Source organism: Pempheris klunzingeri, chromosome 10, assembly GCF_042242105.1.
Source record: "Pempheris klunzingeri isolate RE-2024b chromosome 10, fPemKlu1.hap1, whole genome shotgun sequence".
Taxonomy (NCBI): Eukaryota; Metazoa; Chordata; class Actinopteri; order Acropomatiformes; family Pempheridae; genus Pempheris; species Pempheris klunzingeri.
Genome location: NC_092021.1, coordinates 15,454,563 through 15,465,810, shown reverse-complemented (window position 1 = coordinate 15,465,810; position 11,248 = coordinate 15,454,563). Strand labels below are relative to the sequence as shown.

Sequence of the window (11,248 nt, the reverse complement as noted above, 5' to 3'; positions counted from 1 at the left end):
TACCTTATTATAAACAGAACCAGACAAGCATCAGCACAGACTGTAGTTTAGCTCCGGGCCACGTGGGGGCGGTAATGCTGCCCGCCTCAAACCACCAGAGACAACGAAGAAGACGGTTTGGAAATCTGCACAGTTGTTTTCATGGTGGTGAAAGTGTGATAAAGGTAATGCCGTCCTACTATCAGAGGGGAAGTTACAAAGTTCAGTCTGCACACCAGAAATCAGTGCGCCATCCTGCAGAGTTTGGTCGACAGGTCCGATGGCTCAGTTTACTCGTGTTTCGGGGTCCGTTGGCCTCATAACCCTCCAGAACCCGCCCGTGAACGCGCTCAGGTGAGCTGAAGTCAGTAATAATAGTCTGTGGTACTCGGGTGTGTTTTTCTTTTATCAGGTGTGGGGACGGCTCGTTTGTCAGAGGCCTTTTACAGGAGCGTCAGAGGCGCATTTATTGTCCCAAAACCTGCTCAAGAAAAGACGCATAACTGTGTGCGCCAAAGAGAATACATTGATTTGATAAATCATTAGGTATTTTCAGTATTTCCTTTTTATTCTACTTTATTCTTCTACGCCACTACATTTGTGAACTGTGATGTAGTTTTTAACAGCAGTTACTTTGCAGAAATGTACTTAAAATGTATGTTGCATTGTTGTAGATAAACAAACTGCATATAAAGAAGTGAATTAACTCGACTTTGACCTGCTACAGTTTAATGTGGCTGCTTACACGGAAATGAATCAGTAACTATATCAACATGACATAATTTTGTTATAGCAGAGTTTTATTATGACACCGACAGTGGCCACTGTGCTAAATAACTTTTCATACTTACAGCAAATTTTGCACATTACTGTCAGAAATGGTGAAAAATCTCAATCACTGTTTCCCGAAGCCTAAAACAATTACTCAAACCGATAAATCAATAATCAGAATAGTTAGTGATTAATTCAATATTGTTGCAGCTCTACTGTACTGTAAGCCCTGCCAATAAGAGCTCAAAGGGTAACAAAAGGATAAACTTGAGCAATAATGTAAAAATTTGTTTTTTTTTCATATACAGTGCAGCAGTGAGGCAGGGCATCATTGACACGGTGCAGCGATCACTCAGCGACCCAAAGGTGAAGTCTGTGGTCATCTGTGGCCAGAATGGAATATTCTGTGGTGGTATGAACACATTTCCTTTTCTTTTCTATTCCCCATAACGTCACAATGGTGGCACAACTCCAAGTCAGTCGTTTTCATTTGACAGAGATGAGATTTTTTGGAAAAATAAATAAATATTAAATATAGAAGTCTCATAAAGATTAAATTGTCTTTTCCAAGAGAGACCTGGACAAGAAGGCAGCATTGACATTATAACAACAATAGAGACAAACAGTAGACAACAACAGACCAATGAACACAATATCTCGATAATATCTATCACATCAGGTACAAATTTGAAAAGGCACAACTCAATGACATTTTGATTGCAGATGATGGCTGCATGTAGTTCCACATCACACTGTGTTCCCTGGATGTCTTCCCTTCAGTGAGTTTGTAATGCACAACAGATGACTTCTCACAGCCGAGGGAGTGATTGAAATAAAAGAAATGAATGCTGTTCCTTGTAAAAACTGGGTTGAACTTTTATATAATAATTGGAAATTTGAGGCACAGATAGTTTTTGGTGCAAAAAATATATTATAATAAATTATAAGTATAATGAATTACATGTATTGTAATAAAAATATAATATTATACAACAAACTTTCCCAAATCAAACTAGTAAAAATGCTTTGGAGCTTTTCTTTGGATTTGGAGATTTGGAGATGGAGATTTCAAACATTTTAAACATTATTGTTTGTGTCGTGTCGTGGTGATTCATGGGACACACATCAGCCTGGAAGCAACCATGAAGGGAAGAGTTGAGGCAGGACTTTACTACCCTCTTTTACATAACTTGGGTTTCATTCAGAACACGTAGAAATGCTGCATACACAGTGTTCACAAAAATACCATCACGGGTGCAGGAATTATATTATGGCAAAATCAAAGGTAAATCGTCGCACACCAGGTGGCTCGTATAAATATTCCTCAACAGTTCATGTTTATTTAACAACAAGTGCAACTGTGTGTTATTTGATAAACATGATCTATTGGAGAATATTTATGCGAGGCTCCTGGTGTGTGTTGATTCATCCAGAGACGACATCCAGAAGCAAACATTAATATGGAGCCAGATGCACCTCATATGACAGTATATCTTTTCTGTTTGAACAATAACATCATCAGTTTAATTTTTCACAACAGGAGCGGACATCAAGGAGTTTGGGTCGGACATGCGCGGGCCTCCACTGGTACCAATGATCCACACCATCGAGGCCGCGCACAAGCCGGTGGTGGCAGCCATAGAGGGAATCGCTTTAGGTGGAGGCCTGGAGCTGGCGCTGGGCTGTCATTATCGAATCGCACACTCTAAAGTTAGTTCATGCTTCAGATCGCGCTCTGTCTGTCTCAGTCAGTGTCTCTTTAATGTTGGCGTCGAGCTGCATCAGTGTCTAACTGACAGGGTTGTCTTACGTGTTAGAGAATGACTGTTCATCGAGTCGTTGCTATGTTTTCATCATTAGAAACACATTTTTGCAAGGTCAACTAAGAAAAATGTGGCCTTCTTTGACTGCCACACATTTTTGAGACGCAAAGATTTTTCTAGGCTCCGTAATAATCCATGTTGTGTATTTACTGACCAGAGACACTGTCTCTGTGGATGTCATGCAAACCCACACTGTTCAGCACCATCCATTCATCAAACTTTGTACATTTGTGCCCTTTCAGGCCAGACTGGGGCTTCCAGAGGTGACTCTGGGTCTGCTGCCAGCTGCAGGGGGATCCCAACGTCTGCCAAGGCTCATCGGGGTCCCAGCTGCCTTGAACCTCATCACCACAGGTAGCAAAGACAGGTTAACCTTGCCTGACTGACTTTGTTGCATAGATGATAATAAAAGTTTAGGCAGCCTTTAAAGTACTAAACTAGACACATGGAAATATCACAATACATCTTGTTCTGTTTTCCATACAGGGGTCTGTTTGTGTGTGCACATTTTGTCATATTTTAGTCGTGATTCAAAATTAATGCAACATGCAGATGTCCCTGCATATTATAATCATGAAAATCGGTTATTAAGATTGCCTTGGCAGAGCTGCTGATTGTAAATAAACCCTGCCTGGGCACAAGGGTGCAGCTGTTCTTCCTTAGAGCCTGGTAGTTCACTCTGATGGCCAACAGAGGTCAGCATGTGTTTAGTTTTATTGCACCCACTGCCAGAGAAGTCTTCTCTGCCTGTCACATCTCTGATCAGATTATCTGAGATTTACAAATTTAAGCAAACTGTAGCTATCTACAGCATCTTTTTCTTTTTGCTTTTATGTTATAAATGTCAGAATCTAACATGGTGTTTTTTTGTTATACTGTTGACCATGACACCACCTGGACGTCTTAATATTCCTCATGTAATAATTTGAGCTGCCACATGTCCCCATATAGTCCTTTGATGCCCTCCACGTCTCCCACAGGCCGCCATGTGACTGCTGCTGAGGCACTGCAACTTGGAATAGTGGACGTGGTTACTGATCACAACACTGTGGACGCAGCTGTGAAGTTTGCCTTGAGTGCTGCAGGTGAGACAGGTACCCACTGATATAAAAACCGCTCACTCCTCACAGGTTTATAATTTTACTCACAGGAACGGGGAGAAATTCATCCTAGAGCAGTTATTTTGGGTAAGTCCGACATCAAGAAGTGTCGACATATAGGTTGGGGCAGTCAAAGGAAGCAGAAAACACGGCTGGCAGATCCTTCACCACAGCAGCCATAAATGTTTCATGGCTCTGTCTGATGTGCTCTGATGTCTTCACTCCTTTTGCTGCATTATTCAGAAGGGCGAAAAGGGACAAACTTTCCTAGAATATTAATAATGGGCTCTCGCCGGTCATTTAGGGGGATGAGGATTTCCCTGAACACGTGAATCAGACTCATTTACCCGCTGAAAGGACCGCTGAAGTGTGCCACGTCCCTGCAGCTTGCGAGAAAGGGTTTCTCAGTTTGTGTTCGGGGTTACTCATTCAGATTTGCAACATTGTGATAATACTGAGAGACAAGACAAGTAGGTTGAACTGAAAAATAAAACAACATTTAATATATATTATGATATACATGATATATTGTGTCTTTTTCTGACACAAAATCTTTCACTGCAGGGGATGGTTTTATTCTTCAAAACTGCAACCATGTTTATATAGTTTTGATTTATCTTAACGGAATACTTCAACATTAAGGGAAATACACTTATTTGCTGTGTTGTTGAGTTAGATGACAAAATATGTGCAACTCCCACGCTTAAAACTACACTACTAGTAGTAGTAGCTTAGTTTATCTTAGCTTATATTATCTTAGCTTAGCCCAAACATAAGGACTGAAAGCAGTGGGGAACAGCTAGCCTGGCTCTGCTCACAGGTTAAAAATAGATCTACCCACCAGCAACTCCAAAGCAACACATCATGTCTTTTTGTTTAATCTGTACAAAAACCAAATATGTTCTGGACTAGGTACAGGGTAGATGTTTCTTCCTGCTGCAAGTCTTTATGCTAAGTTAAGCTAAGATACTTAAACCTGACTCTCTCCTGGATTTAGCTTCTTATTTAACATACAAATATGAGAGTGGTATCTCGCTCCTCATCTAACTCGCTACAAGAAAGCAAGTGAGCATAGTTCCCAAAATGTCAAACTATTCCTTTATGCATTTTAGAACGTTTTAATCCCTCTGGCACTGTGAACTAATACTCACACCACCTACTCTGGTGTGTGGTTTTGTGTGTTAACATTGTAGGGTTACGTGAGGTGAAGGTTTTTTTTTTAAAGCTTTGTCTCAGCAGAGCCCTGGTTGTACAAGAGCCTTTTTTCCTTTGACTGAAATTAACTTGAGAGGATGTTTTCATGACTATACTGCACGTAGTGGGATACTTGTTTCAGAGGTGTCATCTTCAAGTGTTGTTAGCTTGGGGGTGGCAGATCATCTCTAAGACATTTAAATTAGCATGAAACCTGTTAGTCTGTGTCTAATCTTGCACCTATAGCAAACAGTCTCACTACATCTGAGCAAAATGACAACCATGTGTCTCCAGGATTGCATGTAAAGCAGAATTTACTTAATCTAAAGATAATTGCAATTTTGTGCTTTTTACAAATACTCTTTTTCTACACAACACTGCCAAGATGACTTTGCGTGGGTGAGAAAGTGAGTGTTGTTGGTAAAGCCAAAGCTTAGGGTGAGTCAGACACAGAAGCCAACAGCATACAAGATGGGAGATCTGAGGAGATAGGACTGAAATCTGTGGAGATTGTGATGGATACTCCAGTCTTGAATTGATTAGCAGGAGTGTTAAACAGGGACAGGAAATGTGTGTCTAAATTTACAAACCAAGTGTGAATGTTTGCGACGCAGAGTTGCACGGCTGGTGAGTCGACCGGCACAGAAAAATTTAGTCTGTCACAATCATAGATGCAAATATAAAAACACTACACGGCAGTAAAGCTGCATCATGGGTATATATTTGGACAACGGGCAGTTTGTGTTAAACTGATGCACATGTGGGCTCATGCACTCACACACAGACACACACACAGACACACACACAGACACACACACACACACACACACAAACCTCCCACATGCACAGAGTCAAGTCACTGCTGGTGACGAGATTAACTTTTTTTACCCCAGCAGTTGCAACATCTGCCCTCTACATCTGTCAGGACGACCAGGCTTTCCACTCACTGCACAATAAATCCATCGACACAGCTCAACCATTTACAGATTAACCGCTGCAATAATGCCCTCCTAAAGTACATTGGAATCACATTGCAGCACCACAAAGCATCTCACTGGCATTTCAGTGTGGACACCATGTACATCTAACTGGCCCGAATTGACCTTCACCATCCATTCTTCTTCCTTCATGTATTGAGACTTAATTGTATCAGACAAATTTTTTTGTTATTGAACTGAGTGGAGATAACAGATCAGATGTGGCTGCTGTCCCTTTAAGCTTTGCCATGGTGACCCAGTTTCTGGCCCAGACCCACGGCTGAGTGTAATTCAGTGGAGCTGTGAAGGATTCTGACTACTGTCTCATGTAATCATGTCAGAAGAGACAGGAATGGGAATTAAGATGCTTTTAACAAGGTTGCAGCAGAGTGGCCTTCGTCTTCACTCTCATTGTTCCCGAGCTTAAATCACCGCGGACAGGAAATCTTGTGTTGTACATTTTTTAGGCTCTAATATTAAATCCTCTCATGTAGTTTCACCAAGAAAATTGCTCCCTTAATGTAGCATTGCTCACAGGCCTGAAAATTAAAAAAAAAAAAAAAAAAAATCAATTTACCCCCCTTTGCTCACAGAGTTGGAAAAATTTACTAACTATTTTGCCCAGAACCAAATTGTTGCTTTTCATTTCATTTCAGATCAGTGTTACACAAGGTGAACTGTAACAGTGCGCTGGCAGAGTCCCTCCAATTATTTTGGAAATGGTCTGTCAAATCACTCTGCTCTTAGAAGCATCTGGGGCATCTAGTGAGCGAGTGGCCAATTACACCCACAGTGCTGTCTGGCAAACTGGAGAAAGTCGGGGGGTGGGGGGCAACGCTAGTGGAAACTAGGAAGCAATTTTCAGCTTAGAAAATAAAATTGCAGAGGCGTACATGTACAGACGTATCGTTCTAGAGTAAATGTTTGATTTACTTTACGTTTTTAACTGGCAGCAAAAAGGGGAGAACTGCAAGTAAAGAGGCATTTCCTCTGGGGTCATTTTTACCCCCACTGTCTCTATTTCAGGTCAGCCACTGGATGCCCGTCGCATAAGCACTCATCCGTGTCCACGCCCGTCTGATTTGGATGCTCTGTTTGAGGAGGTGATGCATAAGGTGCGCCAAAGTGCCCGCGGAGCCATAGCACCAGTTGCATGTGTCCAGGCGGTGCGGGCAGCTGCCACTCTGCCTTACACTCAGGGCATGGAGCGGGAGAAAGAGCTGATGGCTACTCTCTTCACCTCAGGCCAGGCCCGCGCCCTGCAGTACTGTTTCTTTTCTCAGAGAGCTGTTGGCAGGTGGAGCATGCCCAGTGGAGCCTGCTGGGACACGAGCAAACCCAGGCCTGTACATAAAGCAGCCGTGATTGGTAAGAGCTTTGGGCTTTTAATTTATATTCGTTTGAGCTTTCAATAAGCACAAGCATGCTATCTCATCTGTGTGGCATCTCCAAATTCATTTTGCCTTTGGAAACTAAGCCCTCATTTACAGTTCAGCTGAGTGTAAATGGATGAACTCTCTCTTCCCTGCAGGGAGGATTGGATATATGACAATCTGGATATGTGAAGCTCAGCAGCTTGTGCATTAAAATTGCAAGCTTTGGAAAAACTTTGTGCTGCCAGGCTGAAACTATTTACAGATGGAACACAATTTTCTGTGATTGATACTTGTGTATACTGCACTTTTTCTTGGTCAGAAATGTCTGTGACATTTGTGTGACTGGTCATTCTGAGGTAATTTCTCTGTAGTCACTATGTAATTTTGTCCATTAGGTCTCGGCACCATGGGGAGAGGCATAACAGTGGCCCTGGCTCAGACAGGGTTGTCTGTGGTAGCAGTGGAGACCCAGGAGAAGCAGTTGGTGGAGGCGAAGCAGGCAGTGTCTGGTATGTTGCAGCGAGGGGCTAAGAGACACGGGGTGGCTCCTGCGCTGGATAAGATCAGTTACAGCCAGGACATCCAGGCTGTAGCAGATGTCGACCTGGTCATTGAGGCTGTGTTTGAGGACATGGCCCTGAAGAAGAAAATCTTCCAGCAGCTGTCCGCTGTTTGTAAACCAGGCACTTTCTTGTGCTCCAACACTTCTGGACTAGACGTGGACCACCTGGCCTCTCAAACCCGCAACCCAGAGCTCGTGGTCGGCATGCACTTCTTCGCCCCAGCCCATGTCATGAAGCTGCTGGAGGTAGTATATGGGCCACGCTCCTCTCCTCAAGCCGTGGCCACTGCCATGCAACTGGGAAAGAAAATGGGCAAAGTCAGTGTGGCTGTTGGCAACTGCCGTGGCTTTGTGGGAAACCGCATGCTGAAGCCGTACATGGAGCAAGCTTTATTCCTGTTGGAGGAGGGAGCTACACCCGAGTTGGTAGATCGAGCTCTGGAGGAGTTTGGTTTCGCCATGGGTGTGTTCAGAATGTCCGACCTCTCCGGGCTCGACGTGGGCTGGAGAGTCAGGAAGGCGGACGGGCTGGTGGAGCCCGGCACGGCGTCAGGGCAATCAGCTAGAATCCGACAAGGCCGCAGGTACAGCCCCCTGGGAGACCTGCTGTGTGAGCAGGGACGGTTTGGCCAAAAAACAGGCCGTGGGTGGTACCAATATGACAAACCCGGCAGTCGGGTTGCCAGGGCTGACCCTTGGTTGCACGGCTTTCTGGAGGAGTACAGAGCCCGTCATGGCCTGGTGGCACGCCAAATACACCACCAGGAGGTGCTGGAGCGCTGCCTCTATGCCCTGATCAACGAGGGCTTCCGCATCCTTGAGGATGGAATAGCTGCGGGACCTGAAGACATCGATACCATCTACGTGTTCGGCTACAGCTGGCCCAGGCACCGTGGAGGTCCCATGTTCTACGCCGCCATGGTGGGGCTGCCGAAGGTCCTGGAGAGGCTGGAGCACTACCACCAGGCGCACCCTGACGTGCCTTACCTGCAGCCCTGCGGCCTGCTCAGGAGGCTGGTGGCCAGTGGCAGCCCACCTGTCCAAAGGTGGAGGGAAGTCATCAAGAAACTCCACAGCCATCTTTAAATCTCACACTTTGGCTTTAATTTCTTTATTGAGAAATCTCATACTGTGATAAACGTAAATGGCTGCGCTTATATAGTGCTCTATAGAAATGGTGATGTTTTTCTTGTGTACAGATGGATGACAAATTAAAAGAAAAAAGCAACTTCAAGTATCTCGGTAAAGTGTAAGGGCACCACGTGCTACCAGATATGTTTCAATTCACCTCAGCATTGATTATGCAAGTCTCTGATCTCTACTGGAGGGATAAACATTATTCCTCCCAACGATATTCCCTCATTTGGCGTTTTAATGATGGATCGTGGTCCTGGAGAGCGCTGTCTGGCAGTCTGTCCAAAGCAGGGTTCAGCGGGGTTGAGATGTGGTCACTGCGAAGGTCACCACGTGTGACTCACACCGTTTTCATATTCATCAAACCATTCAGTTTGTCCTCGTGCCCTATGGATGGGGACATAGTCATCCTGGAAAAGAGCACTTCCATTTCATGGTAGGATAGAGGTGATCACTCAGAACAAGTTTGCACTGATTTGCATTGATCCTTCTGTCTAAGGGAACAAGTGGACCCAAACCGTGCCAGCGAAATGCCCCCTACAGAACACCAGAGCCACCAGATCCCCTCACTGTAGAAAACTCACCTGAAAGGTTTTTCCTTTTCATTTTGTCACCTGTCTGCATATTGTGGTTATGAATGATATTGTTGGAGGCTGTTGTGCTTTCTGTGATTAATAATCTGACTGAATCTATATCGACTTACCAGTTTAGTAGGTACATCCATACAATATCATGCAGTTCAATCCAACAGCCCTGCAATAACTTCTATCTTTATGAAGTTTACAGAGGTTTGTTGACACTGGATCAGAGATATTGATTCAGTTTGCAATATATTGACGTGGGTTGTGTATGTAATTGGGTGGTCAAAATACTAGAAACAGCTTTTAAATATGCTACAGCGACTAAAAGAGCTGAATGAAACACCTCTCAAATACATTAACTGAATCAAACATGACAAGCTTTATAATGACTGAATGTATTGCAGGGCTGTTTTATTGAATGAGTCTATTAAACTGGGGATTCAATGTATTACAGAATTTTCCAAAAAAAAATCTACTGAAATACAATGATTTGAATGTATTTGTATGTATTGTCTGTTTCTAACAGCAGATTCCTATGAAGACCCTCCAGATCACAACCTGCGGTTAAACTTTGAGTTTTTAAAAAGCTCCAAATTGTAATTAATCGCACTCAGAATTAATATTTGCATACAGAGGGGATGATTTCACTTTTGGTGCACTTTTTACTTTATGTACGATTGTAATGATAAAAATCTTATTTACATCTATCAGGATGCCTCAATAAAGATCTTTTATCTACTCATGTATTGACTTTTATTTTAGTTTGCTATGCTATGTCATGTGATGTGTTCTTCTTTGGAGGAGGAAAGTGAAAACTCCTCTTCGTGTGTGTGTGTGCGTGTGTGTGTGTGTGTGTGTGTGTGTGTGTGTGTGTGTGTGTGTGTGTGTGTGTGTGTGTGTGTGTGTGTGTGTGTGTGTCTGGTTCCTGTTTTCTGCTGACCCAGCTGCAGCAGCGACAGGGGAGAGCTGAGGGAGACAAGCAGCAGGGCTGAAAATGCTTTTATATAAATCAATGGCTCATTCCCAAAGAAAATCTCACGCCCTGCACCGTACAGATGTTGGGGTTGCCATCTAGCGGCCGAAGGCTCCAGACTGAGCAGCTGGATTATACATGCCGCTCCATTTTGTCTGCAACTGCACTATTTCTGAACCTTTCTTTGTTTCTTTGCTCACCATAAAATTATGATGTAACAGCCTGTATGATTATGAAATATCACCAAGATTACAGAATTGGTGAACAACCAGAAAATGTAGCCTCTTTGTGATTTAATTTATATTTTTGCTGGAGAATGCATGTATGTCGGACCCAGACGCTGGTGTTTTGAACTTTTTAAAGGGGCCGATGAAAGCCTGGCTGTGTGTTTGAAGTGCGCAGAGCAGCTGGCTTTGTGTTGGTGGACTCCTCCCGCTGTGTGATGAAGTTCAGATGCGCGCCGTTGTTCCGTACGCTCGTCACCAGCGCGCAGAGGAGCTTCACGACGCGGGGGGAGGATGGAGAGACGTGTGGATCGCGACCATGGGAGGCTTTGAATATGACATTACATCTCGCTGACTGACGTCCTTCCACTTTTACAGGATATGTTTCCACCCTTTGTGTGAGCGCTGACACCCAGCTGCTCCGGATTCACAGATCCAGCCACCGTCTTTTCGCGTCCGTTTTCCAGTTGAAAAGCCTCCTGGGCGACGTGGACCGTAAAACCTCGGCTCGGTCCCGCACGGTCATGTTGTAGTTTACTCGGACGAAGTTGTGT

General features: G+C 44.0%; 1 protein-coding gene across 3 annotated transcripts; it reads left to right on the top strand.

The window, feature by feature from the left end:
• Positions 1-172: 172 nt before the first annotated feature.
• Positions 173-10,205, top strand: ehhadh (enoyl-CoA, hydratase/3-hydroxyacyl CoA dehydrogenase). 3 transcript variants are annotated; one of them, XR_011585191.1, is made up of 8 exons: positions 173-333; positions 1,059-1,162; positions 2,291-2,460; positions 2,816-2,927; positions 3,554-3,667; positions 6,871-7,212; positions 7,616-9,435; positions 9,470-10,205. XR_011585191.1 is itself a non-coding variant. In XM_070838638.1 (7 exons), exons 1-7 carry the CDS (start codon positions 260-262, stop codon positions 8,866-8,868), a joined length of 2,160 nt encoding a protein of 719 aa, XP_070694739.1. In that variant the 5' UTR covers positions 173-259; the 3' UTR covers positions 8,869-10,205. The 3 variants fall into 3 exon arrangements, 2 of the variants coding, with proteins under 2 accessions (XP_070694739.1, XP_070694738.1); XM_070838638.1 differs by having other exon boundaries at positions 3,554-3,658; positions 7,616-10,205; XM_070838637.1 differs by having other exon boundaries at positions 7,616-10,205.
• Positions 10,206-11,248: the final 1,043 nt, after the last annotated feature.